At 35.0% G+C, this 16917-nt stretch overlaps 4 protein-coding genes across 4 annotated transcripts; 1 reads left to right on the top strand and 3 right to left on the bottom strand.

Moving 5' to 3' along the window:
• The first annotated feature begins 1030 nt into the window (after positions 1-1030).
• Positions 1031-3311, top strand: LOC133033258 (uncharacterized). The gene is made up of 2 exons (XM_061107948.1): positions 1031-1228; positions 1281-3311. Exons 1-2 carry the CDS (start codon positions 1031-1033, stop codon positions 3309-3311), a joined length of 2229 nt encoding a protein of 742 aa, XP_060963931.1.
• Positions 3312-4482: 1171 nt separating this feature from the next.
• LOC133033227 (uncharacterized) lies at positions 4483-5287 on the bottom strand. The gene is made up of 2 exons (XM_061107897.1): positions 4927-5287; positions 4483-4847 (listed from the first exon to the last, which is right to left on the bottom strand). Exons 1-2 carry the CDS (start codon positions 5232-5234, stop codon positions 4694-4696), a joined length of 462 nt encoding a protein of 153 aa, XP_060963880.1. The 5' UTR covers positions 5235-5287; the 3' UTR covers positions 4483-4693.
• A 94-nt stretch (positions 5288-5381) lies between these two features.
• On the bottom strand, positions 5382-9249 carry LOC115704115 (uncharacterized). Its single transcript, XM_061107926.1, has 3 exons — positions 8893-9249; positions 8705-8771; positions 5382-6155 (listed from the first exon to the last, which is right to left on the bottom strand). Exons 2-3 carry the CDS (start codon positions 8762-8764, stop codon positions 5397-5399), a joined length of 819 nt encoding a protein of 272 aa, XP_060963909.1. The 5' UTR covers positions 8765-8771; positions 8893-9249; the 3' UTR covers positions 5382-5396.
• A 2480-nt stretch (positions 9250-11729) lies between these two features.
• On the bottom strand, positions 11730-15757 carry LOC115716751 (protein LONGIFOLIA 1). Its single transcript, XM_030645683.2, has 4 exons — positions 14947-15757; positions 13387-14835; positions 13102-13294; positions 11730-12570 (listed from the first exon to the last, which is right to left on the bottom strand). Exons 1-4 carry the CDS (start codon positions 15094-15096, stop codon positions 11993-11995), a joined length of 2370 nt encoding a protein of 789 aa, XP_030501543.2. The 5' UTR covers positions 15097-15757; the 3' UTR covers positions 11730-11992.
• Between the last annotated feature and the right edge of the window lie 1160 nt (positions 15758-16917).

Genomic DNA, 16917 nt, shown 5'->3' with positions numbered 1-16917 from the left:
ATAGATTTGGTTGGACTCCCATCACCTCTTTTCATTTTCATCTTCATCTTCAATTGAGTTCTTCATTACTATATGAGTTTTTATCTTCATTTTCATAGCACTACTCAAGAATTTCTTCTTCAATGGTATTCATGCACATTTGACCTAAAAAATTCAAGAAACCCTTAAAGAAGAAGTGAAAATTCCATCCAACAATTGTAAAGGTTAGTAACTAACTTTACTCTCAAGTTTAATGATTGGGTATTTGTTATTTTACATTTATATAGCAATATAAAGCACAAATTTAGGTTATTCTTTAAAAAAAAAAAAAACTGGTGTGAAAACAACTCCAGTTCGAGGTTGAAGATGACCTGTGATATGCGACCATGTGCGACCAATTTTGGTCGCCTTTGGTCGCATATGGTCGTTTAGTGAAAACAAAAAAAATACTATGCGACCATGCGCGACCATGTAGGTCGCACATGGTCGCTCAGTGTAACTAGAAAACTACACTATGCGACCATGTAGGTCGTACGTGGTCGCACATGGTCGCTCAGTGTAACTAGAAAACTACACTATGCGACCATGTAGGTCGTACGTGGTCGCACATGGTCGCTCAATGTAATTAGAAAATTATATTATGCGACCATGTAGGTCGTACATGGTCGTACATGGTCGCACATGGTCTAACATGGTTGCTTTCTACTAATTTTTGGATTCCGACATGTATTTCTAAATGCATCTAAATGGCTTCAAAATAACTATAAGCTAAGTGATTTGATATTCTTACTTTACACTTGTTAATTTGAAACTTTAACTTTATGACAGGTATGGATCATATCTTTATATGCATGGACTATAATGGTGAGTGGAAGATTACCGATAATCGTATTTGGGAATAGTTTAGTGCGGTTGCAACAAGGGATTTGTGGTTGATCGTAGTATCAAGTTTCATCAACTAGTGAATAAAGTCTATGAAAAAATAGGTGTTGATCGAAACTTGTATGAAATTGAAATAACTCATAAGGTGGCAGGTGAAACATTCAACAAGATGGCACCAAGTAAGATTTGTGGTGATTCTGATGTGGAGGATCTATTTAAAGAGTTGTACAAAGTTAAAGAAGTGATTCCTTTATATGTGTGCGTAAAAAAGAATAATGATAAAGGAAAGACAAAGTTTGTCAATGATGATGATGGTGATGGTAATGAACTCACTGGTAATGATGTTGAATTTGATTGTGATGATGATGTTTTTGATAATGGAAGCTTTTACGATAATTATTTTGGGTGTCATATAATAGATCAAGTTCCGAATGATCCAAGTTATGTCCCGAATGAAGATATACTTCAGAGTGGTGAAGGCATCATTGGTTCCAATCCCACAATTCGATGATATTGTACATGAGAGCGGTAACAATGAACTTCAGGAATGTGATAAAGTAGTTGAAGAAAATAATGATGTAATTGAGAATGACATTGTAGTCGGAGGAGGTCAAATTATCCCTTATCAACATTATGATATGTTTATGGGAAATGTTGCACAATGTAATAGAGAAGCAAGTCAGGATAGTGGCAGACATGATGGATCGAATTTGAAAGTGGGTCAACACTTTGTGAGTAAGGATGAATTGAGTTATTATCTTAGCATCATTGCCATTAATGGGAGATTTGAAATGCGAACAACCAAATCAAACAAGTCTATAAAGGAGGTTCGTTGTGTCAGTGAAAATTGCTTATGGAGAGTGCGTGCTACGAAGATGAAAGATTCACATTTCTTTGTCATTCGACAATATCATAGTCTTCATAGTTGCTCATTAATGAACCGAAATGCCAATCATAGACAAGCATCCAGTCGCGTTATTGGTTCTCGTGTACAGGGACACTTTAAGAATAGTAAGGACCCACTTAACCCAAAAAGCCTTGCAGGATTCATGCGTGAGGAAATGAAAGTTCAAGTTAGTTATTGGAAAGCATGGAAAGGAAAACAATGGGCTCAAAATTTGATTAGAGGAACAGCTAAAGAAAATTTTGCATTGCTCCCTTCGTATTGTCACATGTTGAAGCGGGCAAATCCAGGTACAGTTACTCACATTGAACTTGATTTAGAAAATAAATTCAAGTATTTTTTTATGGCTTTAGGTGTGGCCATAAGAGGGTTCACTTACATGAGAAAAGTAATTGGTATAGATGCAGCTTGGATCAAGACTAAGCATAAAGGTGTGTTATTAGTAGCAACTACACAAGATAGTGAATACCATAGTTACCCCATTGCATGGGGTTTGGTTGACAGTGAGAATAACACTTCATGGACATGGTTCTTAGAGAAGTTGAAGGACTTAATACCTGATAGCTCAGACTTATGTTTTGTTTCTGATAGACATCAAAGTATTGAACATGCAGTTCGTCGTGTTTATGTTATGGCTTCTCATGGGGCATGTTATTGGCATGTAAAGCAAAATATAAAACACCGTTTCAAAAGTGCTGCTGGGACTAAATTGTATAAGAAAGCTGCAATAGCGTACCGTATCGAAGAGTTTAATAAACACTTCGACCAACTTCGCAAAACATATCCACGTGTTGCTAAGTATCTTGAGAATGATGTCAAGTTCAGTAAGTGGTCTAGAGCACATTTTGTTGGTAACCGATATGAAGTCATGACCACTAACATAGTTGAGTCAGTGAACAATATGATGCGAAAGGCCAGAGAGTATCAAATTATTGCTATGATTGATTTTATCATTAGCACGATGGGACAATGGTTTTTTGAACGTCGGCGGGAAGCATGTGTAGTTACAACTCCATTAACACCAAAGAGGGAAGAAATATTACGCAAGAGATGGGATGAAGCCGGTTCATTGATAACTCTCCAGTTAAATGAGAATGAGTACAATGTGATGTGTGGAGAACTCGATGCAATAGTAAATTTAAGGTCAAAGAGTTGCACGTGCAAAGTTTTTGATATTGAGAAACTTCCATGTATCCATGCAATAGCAGCAGCAGGAAAGGCACAACCCCAAAATACTGGGGAACTCATATATTCTATGTGTTCACAGTACTACACATCAGAATATTGGTTGTTAGCATATGCTGAAACTATTTATCCTGTACCTCCAAACTCACAATGGACTGACATTCCTGAAGATATTCTTGCAGTACAAGTGATATCACCTCCTGAAGACAAGACTATAGGAAGACCAAGAACCAATCGCATAGCTTCCAAAGGTGAATTTCTTAAGAAACAATATAATTGTGGAGCATGTGGACAGTCAGGACATAATTCGCAAACATGTCCACAAGTGCCATCAGATGGTAGAAGCACAACTCATGTGTGATTTATTATTATTCAGTTCTCTAAATTATATATTTAATGTTTCTTGTGTTTGATATATGCAAACTTTTATTTATATCTATTTGTAAAATTTATGCTAACTAAAGTACTTATTATGGATCTTGTGCGACTCTGTCCAACTCTGTGCGACCATGTGCGACCAAGTATATTTCAAAGTATATCCTAATATTGGTTTGTGCGACCCTGTGCGACCATGTGCGACCATAGTATATTTAAAACTTTATTCTGATATTGGTCTATGCGACCATGTGCGACTATATGCGAACACAATATATTTCAAAATATATCCTAATATTGGTCTATGCGACCCTGTGCGACCATGTGCGACTATGTGCGACCATAGTATATTTCAAAATATATCATAATATTGGTCTATGCGACCCTGTGCGACCATGTGCGACTATGTGCGACCATAGTATATTTCAAAATATATCATAATATTGGTCTATGCGACCCTGTGCGACCTTGTGCGACTATGTACGACCATAGTATATTTCAAAATATCTCATAATATTGGTCTATGAGACTATGTGCGACCATAGTATATTTCAATATAATCATTTAATACATTATATATGACAATAAATTATTCAACTATATTTTCTAAGTTATTTCATTAAGTATGTATGTGTATAATTATTTAGTATAATTTATAAATTATATTTAAAGTATATTATATAATTGTATAAGTGTATGTGATTATTTAACTATATTATATATATATGAGATTCAATATATAAAATAAATTATTTTATAAAATATGTATGTATAACCATTTAAGTATAATCTATAGATTATAATTAAAGTATATTTTATAATTGTGTAGGGATTTCACCATTAAAGTACATTGTATAAGTCTTGGTGACTATATAGTTACATATTTTAAATAACTCAATCATTGAATTACATGGTATAAGTTAATTTTTAACTATTTAAAGAATTAGAGTACACAATATACAAGTTTTTATCGAAGAACATAAAAGACCATGATGGTCGCATAGTGTAAATTCAAGGTCGTTTATGGTCGTTCAGAGCAAATTTAGTTCTTTAAAGTTTGTTGAAGAACATAAAAGACCATGATGGTCGCATAGTATAAATTCAAGGTCGTTTATGGTCGTTCAGAGTAAATTCAAGTTCTTTAAAGTTTGTTGAAGAACATAAAAGACCATGATGGTCGCATAGTATAAATTCAAGGTCGTTTATGGTCGTTCAGAGCAAATTTAGTTCTTTAAAGTTTGTTGAAGAACATAAAAGACCATGATGGTCGCATAGTATAAATTCAAGGTCGTTTGCGGTCGTTCAGAGTAAATTCAAGTTTATCCACAAAATTACAAAATTCAGAATTACGAACAAGGACATGGTTAATTAAGGATCTGCACTACCCACATATAATTGAACTGCATATGCCTTCCTGTATGTATCTATGTTGTCGTCGTTGAGCAACATTGTAGCTGACTCGTTGCACTTACCAGCAATGTGCATTTCCATTGTCTTAAGCATGAATACACCACAATCTCCGCTATAAAGACAAATTTAACTACGTTAGCATTAATATTAACAACTTGGATTTAAAGGCAGATATATTAAATAAAACTTACGTTCTCTTGTTCAGAGGAACAGTATTTGCAGGAGCTACTTTTATACTCATGAGATCACTACACTGATGATGGAGGCTCCCAATATGGCAACTGTTTTTAAGTAAAAAAGGAAAATATGCTGCAAGTGGCTCCACAGATTTTTTCATTGCCTCTATGGAGATCCAGTGATCTGGAATCGAGTCATAAATCAATATTGTCCAACTATGTCTGTCAACTACCACTAACATCCAGTGTTTACCATCATGCCAAGGCACATAGAAGTAATTGACATCTGACCAAATTCTTCCTCTAATTTTTATGTTTATCATTGATTTTCCAACCAAGCCATCGGGGAATATGATTTCCCGGGACTCTTTGTCCTACCATTTCACCCAACTTTGGCATTGCTTCGCAAATCCATATTATCAAAGAAAAATTCATATTTAAATTATATCTCAAAATACAATAAAAAATATCTAAAAATAAATAAACTAAATTATAATCATAATCATATTTCTTACCAGAAATATCCAAGGACAACTAAAGAGGTTCCACTTAATATCCTTCTCACTTGGATTATTCTTCATATCTTTTTTTGTAATTTGCTCAATTATTTTCTCATATGCCAGCTTTCCCCAACAATAATTGTCAAATATTGGTAGATTATCCACTAGTTGTAGCCATTCAAGATCTATAGCCGAAGAAGGACTTGGCATTATTAGAAATGCACTGAGCAAATAGATAAAGCATAACTTCACTCTGTCTCTAGTCTTTGATTCTCTAGATATGCTATCTAGAGCATTGGCAACATCTGTTACTTTAATAGACATCATGTTCTTGAAGTACTTTTCTTTTAACTTGTTCTTAGAAGAAACAAGCTCCATTTCTTCAGGTGTCGGGCCACCATCAGTGTACAATCCAGATACAATTGCAAACTCTTGGAGAGAAAATCTCACAGGTTTTCCATTAATCAAAAACCATAACTCATGCCTCTTTTGGCAATCTACCCTCCTCAAAACTATCTGGTTTACTAAGGTGCCAGGAAAAAGTCCTTTAGTATCGAGGTCCAAGAGACGACCCAATTGGGAGTAATGTTTAAAAACATCCTGGTCAGACTTTGTGAGCCAATTCTTTATTTGGCCTATTACACTTAGCGGGGATTTGATGGTAACTTTAGATTTTGCAGCTGTATTAGTAGTAATGGCACGAGGTATACATGGAAGCTCTGTTGTTAATATAGTTTTGGGCATCTACAATAATAATGAGTGAAATGAATAAAAAATACATAAACGATAAGAACATAAATATAAAAAGTATAAAAAGAATTACAAATTTAACTAAATAAATAAGGTCACGTGTGGTATGAAAATAGATAGTGCGACCATGTGCGACCCTATGCAACCTGTGCGACCGTGTGCGACCTTAGTGGTCGTTTATGGTCGTTTAGATTAAATTCAAGTTCTTTAAAATTGGTTAAAGACCATAAAAGACCATGATGGTCGCATAATATAAATTGAAGGTCGTTTATGGTCGTTCAGAGCAAATTCAAGTTTTTTAAAATTAGTTGAAGGACATAAAAGACTATTATGGTCGCATAGTGTAAATTCAAGGTCGTTTATGGTCGTTCATATCAAATTCAAGTTCTTTAAAATTGGTTGAAGACCATAAAAGACCATGATGGTCGCTTAATGTAAATTCAAGGTCGTTTATGGTCATTCAGATTAAATTTAAGTTCTTTAAAATTGGTTGAAGACCATAAAAGACCATGATGGTCGCATAATGTAAGTTCAAGGTCTTTATGGTCGTTCTTTGCAAATTCAAGTTCTTTTGGTTGAAAAACAAAAAAGACCATGATGGTCGCATAATGTAAATTTAAGGTCGTTTATGGTCGTTCAGAGAAAATTCAAGTTCTCTAAAGTTAGTTAAAGAACATAAAAGACCATGATAGTCGCTTAATGTAAATTCAAGGTCGTTTATGGTCGTTTAGATTAAATTTAAGTTCTTTAAAATTGGTTGAAGACCATAAAAGACCATGATGGTCGCATAATGTAAGTTCAAGGTCGTTTATGATCGTTCCATGCAAATTCAAGTTCTTTAAATGGTTGAAAAACAAAAAAGACCATGATGGTCGCATAATGTAAATTTAAGGTCGTTTATGGTCGTTCAGAGAAAATTCAAGTTCTCTAAGGTTAGTTAAAGAACATGTTGATTCCATTTTTGGCATATTTAATTGACAAAAATATTTTATTATTTAATGTATATTTCGGCTGGCATATATTGATATGGTTTCCATATTTGTGTAAATCAAACTTGAAAGGAAAGTTGTCTAGCTTTCCTATTTTTGGAAAAAAGGTAAAAATGGTAAGTTTGGTTACCCTTTTCGTTTTTATCTAACCAGCTGTGTAATCTGATCTTGTGTTGAGTTTCCCATTTTCTTAGATCAGGTTTCTTGAAGAGAAAACCGGAGCTAGACTTTCCTTTTCTATAAAAGGAAAGTTGTAGTTACTGCCCACGATTCTGTAGGTACAGAAACGGAAATTCCTGGACTGATTGAAGAATTATTTTAGGGAAGTTTCTAGTGGGTTGAGGTCTTGTTCAGACCGAATGTAAGCTGTCTATGAGATGTATATTCATTATAAATACATCTTATAGTAGCTAGGTTTTGCATCTCTTTCATACACTTAGAATTGCTTTCATATCTTAAGGAAAGAGTGTCTTTGTTTAGTACCTCTCTTGGTACCTCTCTTGTATCTTTGAATTTCATTCATATCTTTAGAAAAGAGAGTCTTTGATTTGTAGAGAAGAGTTGTTCTACTCTTACTCTGTTTATTTGTTGTTTGTATTGTCTTGAGTCTGTATTCAAGTCTACAACGAAGAAGAACATCAGTGGACCTTCGGGAGAAGGGTATTTACAAGCTTTCGGGAGATTGCTTTTGAAGTCTTGCATCGGGAGGATACAAGCACACAACCTTCGGGAGATGGTTGTATAGGCTTTCGGGAGATAGCCTTTAAGCCTTGAATCGGGAGGATTCAAGCACTCTTCAAGGTGATCGAAGGGAGTTCGAGCACTTGGAGTTTTATCAAGATTCGGTTAGTAGGTGGAATACATCACGCTTGCGGCATACAATAAGAGGGAGTCTATTTATGCATAAGTCAATTACTTTGTATTTTTGATACCGATCTAATGAATCTTATCTCTGGGCGTGGCCCCGTGGACTAGTAACAATCTGAAAGGATTGTTGAAACCACGTACAAAAATCTTGTGTGTTTTTACTTTTATGCACTGTTTGTTTTTCTGGGTTTCTCTGGAGTTACAGAGTTGCATTCTGTAACTACAGAAAACTGTTTTCAGTACCAGTTTTATTATTCCGCATTTAATTAATCATTTAATTAAATAATCAAACTGGGAATATTAAAATACGAAATTTCAGAACATAAAAGACCAAACTCAAGGTCGTTTAGATTAAATTTAAGTTCTTTAAAATTGGTTGAAGACCATAAAAGACCATGATGGTCGCATAATGTAAGTTCAAGGTTGTTTATGATCGTTCCATGCAAATTCAAGTTCTTTGAAAAAGACCATGATGGTCGCATAATGTAAATTTAAGGTCGTTTATGGTCGTTCAGAGAAAATTCAAGTTCTTTAAAGTTAGTTAAAGAACATAAAAGACCATGATGGTCGCATAGTGTAAATTTAAGGTCGTTTATGGTTATTCAGAGCAGATTCAAGGTCTTTTATCCATAAATTACAAAAATTAAAATTATAACTCAAAAGACTGTAATAAAATATATATGTTACCTGTTCATGTTCATTGGGTGGTGTGGGTATTGTGGTTGATGCATCACTTGTTGATTCCATTATAATTCTAAATGATTAGTTATTGCAATAAGAGATTGAGAGAAGAAAAATATTAATAGCTACAACTAAAAAAAAAAATAAAGAAAAGAAACAAAATGAGAAGAGACAAGAAAATTATTAGGGTTTACCTTTGTTAGAATGAATTTTAAATTCTTTTGTCTATGACTGCCACCACTTGCCCCAAGAAGAAGAAAAAGGATGAGAAGAGGAAGAGAAGAAGAAGAAGAAGAATGGTTCACTTGTGAGTATTCATGGTCTTTTTAGTCTTATTAGGAAGAAGAATGAGTGACTTGGGTGAGGAGAAGAGGAGAAGAAGAACAAAAAGAAAGAGAGGCTGTAAAAAAAAAATTAGGGTTAGTATTTTGTTTTATGAGGTTTTAATTAATTTTGTTTAATATTAAATTAATTTTTTAAATGTTAAGTGTAAAATAAAAGTAATTAAAAAAAAAAATAGAAAAGTCTATTTTGCTAATTTCAATTTGTCAAAAGTCCATTTTGACAAATTTTTCTTATTTAAATGCTCAAAGAAGCTCTAATATTGATACTCATAACATCTCTGCTTCAGCTTTAGAGTTGTCTCCTTTGCCTCCACCTGGAAAATATGCTCTAAGTATTGATGCATGTGTCAACAAGGATTCAATGAAGCTTGGTTTTGGTGCAATCATTCAAAATGGCAGGGGTGATGTTGTTGCTGGTTGTTACTCATCTATGCACAATGCTCTATCTCTCATTCATGCTGAATCTCATGCACTTCTCAGGACTCTTTAATGGTGTGTTGCAGTTAAGTTATCTCTAACTTCAATTTGATCAGGTTGTGAAGTTCTTGTTATTAAAATCAAGCATAAGTGGAGAGATACATCTTCTCTTTCTAACTTAATTCAAAATGTTGTCCTCTTTATTATCTTTTTCTAATGTAAAGCTTGTTATATTCCCAAGGGAAATAATACTTTCGCTCATGATCTTGTAAAGAAGGTATTAGGAATGGATAAAGAGAATGTTTGGAATGGTTTTAATTTAAATTTGTGTCTTCTGATCTTGTAACCAAACTTATTATTATTTATTAAAGTTAGGGATCAATTTTTTAAAAAATAATAATAAAAAAAAAACTAATTAAATTAAATTTGCTTTAGGACTGTTATCTAGCCGTACGTGTGATGTTTTAGTTGCAGTGAAACTCTTAAAAATAAAAATAATAGAAAAAATTCTTTTCACTATATTATTATTATTATTATATAAATATTCATAATTAATAAACAGAAAAATTACTGAGTTTGTAGCTAAAGAAAATTAAACATTACTAAATCACTATTGAAAATGAAGAAAAAGGGTAATGAAATAAAGAAGCAGGAGAGCCAGTTCACATGGTATGGATGCAATTGGCCTAGGGACCATAATATGACATTTTCCTGGGTTACTTTACTTTGATTGGGGTAGTACACCCACTACTAATACTCACCCAATAATGAACTCCCATTGCCTAGTCAAAATTTACATCTGACTAAGGGGACCCCAATGAAGGAGACAAAGACTCATCAGTACTGATCATGACACAACCAAACCATTGGACAAAATTTATGAACTACATTTTCTTTCATTTGTTTTGTGTTTTTTTTTTTGGTTTTTTATTTGTATCTTTTTGTTCACTTGAGCAGGTAAGAAACAAGTTATTAGCCCTCATGAAACAATGCCCCCACCATTGAATTGAAAAAGAAAGGAAATTGGCATGTGCCCTAGCCAGAGCATCATCAATCTACATCTCAAACACTAAATAAAAAAGCTTGTGTCCTTAAGAGGGGACAATATGAGAGACCTCAATTTTTTTAACTCTAATGACAAATTCGTGGGTTTATTTTCATATTTTTAATTACTTACGATGCGTCGATGGCAGCATAAATCTTTGCTAGTAAAACAGGCAAAACCTACATTGGTAGCTGTGTTTAGAGAGGTAGATGGGCTCATAAACTTAAAAAAAAAAAAAAAGGAAAACTTACAAAAATACTAGAATTTGGGTTAACTTTTACAAAAATACTATCATACGGAATTTTTTTCAAAAATACTGTGTTTTTATAAAACACCAGTAAAATACAAAGCAGTATAATTCGAAACAACAGTAGAACACTAGTAAAACACCAGTAGAACACCAGTGAAAACTTAACACAAAAGATATCTAGCATTTAAAACTTATTAAAAAACACAGTAAAAAAGTAAAAAATACCACCTGGCAGTATTTTTGTAAAAAAAATAGCAAAAGTTAGTATACCATGTAAATTTCCTAAAAAAAATGCCATTCTACCGGGTTAAAAGTCCACACTGTCTAACATTGGAAAAGTGAAGATCAGAATGGACCTGTAGGCCCAGAAAGCTACAACCAAAAGGCATACTGCACAGCCCGTATTTTCTTTTATGGTGTAGAAGTTCTCTTATCACCAACCATAGTTTGAACCCTTCAGACACACATGGGTGAAAGTTCACCATAGCATTATTGAAAAATTGTCTTATAAATACAAAGCATGCAGTGAACATATGAGCCCACTGAGGGTACAATTCATTATAACTGAGAATAAAGTTAAAGAAGAAACGAAAGTGACAATATATAGGTGATTTCTATACGATCTTTTCAAAACTCATTGTTACAAGTAACCACTTTAAAATTAAGGATATTATTATTTACGGTGAAAGCATTCAAGTTATTAGCCACTTTGTTCACATTTTCCACCATGTGTAGCACTTAGAAACTTTTAGCAATCATTGAAAACATGTTTTTAGTTACATTGTGCTCATTTTTCAAACTCTAAAACTATTTACAATTTAGTGGTTAGTATCAAAATAGTGTCTTTCTTTTCAGGCCACTTCTTTCCTAATTTCTTCTAAAAAAAAAATTCTTTCCTAATTTGTTGTTTACTCTAACAAGCAAATACCCAAAAACTTTTGGGTTTCTCTTCAAACTAATTAGGGACTCCAAAGCTGAAACCACAAACGAACACGTGGACCTTTTACTTCTACCATTCGTTGTAACGGTGTGGACCATCACCAAACATATAATTAAACACTAAATTATTTTTTTGTTCTCTTTTTACAAATTTCAAATGTCATAGCTAAAATTGGACTAATTTCACAAGCGTACGCGATTTGCAATTATCTAATCTAACAAAGTAGAAAAGAAGTGAAGTAAAAAAACGCTCCAAAATTACTCTCTTCATTTTTTTTTCTTAAATTCTGACCCTATTTTCAAAATACCAACTTCCTACACGAGGGTGAAGATTGATAATAGCTCATGGCAGAAAGTGAAGCTAGATCTCTGATGGTTTCACCGATTAGATCCTTGAATATCAGTCTTTCAATGTCCAAAACAGCTTCCGAGACTTCAATAGGGGAATCACCCCACCCATGAACGGTGTCACCCGCCAAATCCTTCTTCATAACTCTACAGATCACCTCGAACAAATCCTCTGACTCCTCTCTCTCTCGAATTTTCCTAAATTCAGACCAAATGTCCCTCAGTGACACTTGGTCCGACGGAGAATTTACAGGAGTTACGATCTTCCACGGAGGCAACTGCCGATTTCGGTTCAGAATCTCACTTATGGTATCGAAGATCAGTCGTCGTTGGAGTCTTGAGATTTTAGAGGTGTTCGGATACAGATTCTTCTCCACCAATAGGAAAATATCTGAGTCTTCCTGTATGTAGTTCGAAACTCGTAAAACCTCTGAAATATAGACCAGATCACAGTCCTCGGCTTCATCATCATCGAACGGCGATGAGATAGCCGATCCCCAAATATCGTCTGCTAGCTCTAAGGGTTGATCTGTAAATTTAGTAAACAAAATTTATGAGCACAAAATTGGGGCATTAAATACTATAAAAGGGAGGGTTAAGTGGGACAGTTTTTAACGAACCAACCAAGTGGGTGATCTACTAGAGTTAAGAATTTATAAATTCGACTTTACCATATGTAATATGAAGTCGTTGTCAAAAGAATAGTTATAAATTTAATGCTGAGCTGGTGAGGTTTTGGAGTGAGTTTTTGGATCTATTTTGTGTGATGGTAACGATGTGGCAAGCATTTATTGGTGGTGTAAGAGATCGTACTATACATCATTCATTCACAGAGAGGCCTACTAATGCCTACTATATTCAGTACCACAGCAGTAGTAGCCAGTACTTATCTACTGGTAAAACTAAAACCTAGAGAGGCTAAAATGCAGGAGCTTAAGTTGGTAACATACGTCACCATTGTCAATTACAAAATCTAGCCCATCAAAACTTGGCCGAAAAAGACAAATTTTTATTTTATTGTATTGTAAAAATTGTATAAATAAATAAATAAAAAAATTACCTTTGAAATCAATGCTTCGTTTCATGATAGGGGAAGTGGACGATTCGTCCTTGTAAAACGACGAGTCAAGAACCGACACTGGACTCGGTTGTAACTCGGCTGTGGGTGTTGTTATTTCAGCTATGCTGTTAAGCAACTTATCACACCTCTCCAATAAACTCCTCCCTTCTTTGTATTCCTCCATTTTTGCTCTCTGAACATTTAGAAAGTAATAAATAAATGTACTGCAATTAAGGATTAAATTCAATGATTAAAGGCATTTTAAACTTGGTAGTTAATGCTAACCTCTGTATCGGTTGAAGTGTTAATGCTACTTTCTGACACGGTGGTGGACGATTCATCCTCTTTTCGATGGATCTCCATCGTTGGTTTACGACTCCTTGGTGACCGATTCAGGGTCTGTTGATCCGTCCCCATTCTCCTCGAATTAAGTTTTGGAGATTGAATAGGAGATACTCTTCTTTGCTCGGTAATATCGTTTCCTTTCCTTTGCGTTTCAATGCTCAACGGTCTTCTTCTACTTGGACTCTTCTCATTCCGAGAAGTTGGGGCTTGGCTTCTACTTGGGCTGCGATTCCGGTTGCTCTGCTCCATCTCTCCTCGCTGTTCACGTCTCGGACTTGACAAAAACTCGCCGGTGTAATTGATATTCCGGCGAATACTGGTTCTTGAACGAAAACTCACCGGCGGCGGCGATTCGCTTCCAACGAACCTTGAAGAGCGACCCGTCGGAGATTGTGATCTCGTTGGCTTCATAACGACAATAGGTGATTCCTTGGAGAAACTCTGATCGTAGACAAAGTTCCTGTAGTCGGTATGGTACGAAGGCTTCTTGGGATGAAGAAGACCTTTAAGTTGCAGAGCTTCGAGGATTTGCTTCAGAGTTTCCAAATCCTTAGCTGGTTCATCGATTCCTCTCATTCTTAACCTCTTCTCGATCTCGCCATAATAAAGAGACGCAGTCTGTTTAGGCTCAGGGAAGAAATCTGCCGAGTCGAAATAGCTTTTCCTCTGTCCAATACCTTTGTGCTGAAGATGACCTTTCGTTGCTTCGTTATACTTCACAAATGTTTTTGGATCCCCTGCTCTAGCATTGAAAATTCGATCTTCGTTTCCGCCATTATCTCTGACTACATTGCTAGAAACGTTGAAATGAGCTTGTTGGCATTGCTTCCCCTGAAAACCGTTCCCCTCGACAGAGCGATGCTGATACAGATCTTTGGACACTCGAGACTCCGACGCAGATCTTCGAAGTTCAGCTTTCTTGACCGGTTCAGCTACTGAATGCTGCAAGGGTTCGAGTCCCATCAATCTAGCTATGACGCTTGGTGATCTGCGGTTTTTATCATCATCTTCTTCTCCATGATTATGGTTTTCGTTTCGGTTAGCCTTCAAAATCGAAGCATTAGTTTTTATCTCCCTCGGGTAGAGGCTTCCTTTCGCATCAACCGTAGCTCTGCTATCCAAAGAAAGCCTTGGAGCTTCTCTGGAGAACTTCCATGCCGTTCTAGTGCCTTCCTTGAATTCGAATACTGGAAGGGGAAGAGGAGACTTAGGTGGAGTTTCTTTAGGCGGACTGTTCTCCGGTACCGGAAAGGGAAGCTCCGTGGCCACAGAAACTGGCTTCGACCGGTCCGGCGATGGAGTTGATCTGGTATTCTTATGTTTCTCCAATTCTCTAGGCACCACAGGGGATTGAATCGTCTTCTCAGATTCCGGAGATGAATCCACGGACTGCATTTTCGAAAAAAAAGAAAGAAAGAACAAAAAGAAAACTGAATGAGCGACATCATTTTCAAATATTTTCCAAGTTGCCAAACAGAAAAACAAACGTATTAAACTCACCACAGAAGAAGGGAGGCGTTTGGTGGAATAAAGTCTTTTCCCAGCAAGAATCTGGTTACGGTCGAAGATCTGAAGGAACCCAGCCATGCAACCCATCTGCTTCTCCATATGTTTCTCTAGCTGCTGATCCCGAACCATCCCCGTCGTCATCTTAAACAAGAACAAAAACAAATTCACTCAACTTTCTCGGTATCCAAACAATCCTCTACCACCACTCACCGTCTCACCACATCTCAAAACAACAACCTTTTTTACTCACTCTCTGTCGCCAACAATCGCTCCCATCTCACTAAAAAACGTACCTTTACTAGTTACTACCACTTTACAGCGTCTCCCGTTTTTCTGGTCTTTTAAAGTGTGGGCGGACTATGGTCTTATTGAATTACCTTTTTACCCTTAAGCTTTTCTTATTATTCCAAACGACTTGGCGGTTTTACTGAAAATTTGGCAAAAAACTTGGGTCCTCGAAGTAATGGCGGGCTTTGAAATCGGAGACCCTTTTATTAAAATAATTTTTTTTTAATTAAAATTAGATTAATAAAAAAGTGAAAGAAGGACCCGCATGAGTGAGCCTCCGTGGGTGATACAAACTCATGGGGTCTGCTGAACAAGGACTACGCTTTGACCATGTTACTCCCCAAACCCCGTCCCACCACTTACTACTGTTCTGGATCGTCAGATCTGAACGGGAGAGATGAACGGTAATCACGAGGAGGACACACAGAGAGAATGGAGAAGTGGTAAGGTAAGGTGTACACGTGAGAACCTAACGTTTTAATTATTATTATTCTTTTTTTTCTTTCTCTGAAATTGAATAACGTTTTAATTCTTAATCTCAATATCCTGATAAAACAATTTTTCTTATTATTTTTCGTTTTAATTATTAGTTTATCACAGAAAAAAAAAACTCAGTGGGTGGGACCCTTAGCTGCTGCCACGCACGTAGTGATTCTGAATTTCTTCCACGTGGCAATCCGGATGGCGACTCTAGTTTTATTGAGAAAATAAAATTGAGTTTTGGGATTTTGCCACGTGTAATGTTTCTTCGTTCTGATGATATATACTCAAATGGTTGGATTTAACTCCTGTTATTATTCGAATTAATTCAAATGTGATAAAATATGCAACTTGATTACGTAAGGATATATGATTGTCTTGGTGTTTGTTGGGTGTGTAACTAAATTTTCGTATCAATTAAAAATGGAGAAGATCATGGTATATAATATTTTAGGAAGGTGCACACAAATAAATTTAAGAGGATTTATACATCATACCGGAGATGGTGTCCCACCATATATTTTTGTGATTATGAAATGTTAAAAGCTACAAAAAGTTTAGTCAACCGCTTGAATATTACGGTATTATGATAGCTAGATATGTATGTGTACAAACAAATAACGTTTTTTATTATGGGCTTCCAATATTTTTAGTAGGGCTGTAAAAAAATTTCTTAACTCCTCCAAACTTAACAGAAAAAATTTATAAAAATTACAAATTAAAATAACTTAAAAAAAATTATAAACCACTCAATTTATAATTTATTTATCGGGGGTGTTGAAATAAGTCTAATCTACTCAAATAAACAGAATGATTCGATCAATCTGACTTTGAATTTTTTATTTTTTTTACTTTTAAGTTTTTATTATGTATAACATAAATTGATTAAATATATAATAATATAAAATTATATACTTACGTATTAATTTTAAAGTTATATATATTGTGTTGTGCTTTGGTTAAATCTAATATTTTTAATTTATTTTTTTTTTAATTTTTATTGACTTTGACTTTTGAACCTAAACAAAAAAATTTAGCTGGTTTGGGCGGGTTAACCCAATCATACTGCCCAAACTGTTATTCGGTTTACAGATTTTTTTATTTTTTTTTAAATTTGACAGGTTGCACTTAAATTTTAGCAACTTGAATTGTAAATTGGGTTAAAAAATATGTAGGATAAACCGCCCAAACCGA

Source organism: Cannabis sativa, unplaced genomic scaffold, assembly GCF_029168945.1.
Source record: "Cannabis sativa cultivar Pink pepper isolate KNU-18-1 unplaced genomic scaffold, ASM2916894v1 Contig3, whole genome shotgun sequence".
In the NCBI taxonomy this organism is placed as follows: domain Eukaryota; kingdom Viridiplantae; phylum Streptophyta; class Magnoliopsida; order Rosales; family Cannabaceae; genus Cannabis; species Cannabis sativa.
The sequence above is the reverse complement of the archived record's forward strand: the minus strand, read 5'-3'. Positions and strand labels throughout refer to the sequence as shown.

Bases quoted from the DNA above. Each gene is read 5' to 3' on its own strand.
- LOC133033258 (XM_061107948.1), top strand. From the start codon at position 1,031: ATGGCACCAAGTAAGATTTGTGGTGATTCTGATGTGGAGGATCTATTT. The intron at 1,229-1,280 runs GTTTTTGATAAT...GTCATATAATAG, and splicing joins AATTTGATTGTGATGATGAT to ATCAAGTTCCGAATGATCCA.
- LOC133033227 (XM_061107897.1), bottom strand. From the start codon at position 5,234: ATGATAAACATAAAAATTAGAGGAAGAATTTGGTCAGATGTCAATTAC. The intron at 4,848-4,926 runs GTAAGTTTTATT...TTGTCTTTATAG, and splicing joins GTTCCTCTGAACAAGAGAAC to CGGAGATTGTGGTGTATTCA.
- LOC115704115 (XM_061107926.1), bottom strand. From the start codon at position 8,764: ATGGAATCAACAAGTGATGCATCAACCACAATACCCACACCACCCAAT. The intron at 6,156-8,704 runs GTAACATATATA...TTATTATTGTAG, and splicing joins CACCCAATGAACATGAACAG to ATGCCCAAAACTATATTAAC.
- LOC115716751 (XM_030645683.2), bottom strand. From the start codon at position 15,096: ATGACGACGGGGATGGTTCGGGATCAGCAGCTAGAGAAACATATGGAG. The intron at 14,836-14,946 runs GTGAGTTTAATA...TCGAAAATGCAG, and splicing joins AACGCCTCCCTTCTTCTGTG to TCCGTGGATTCATCTCCGGA. The intron at 12,571-13,101 runs GTAATTTTTTTA...CTAAATTTACAG, and splicing joins ACGAAGCATTGATTTCAAAG to ATCAACCCTTAGAGCTAGCA.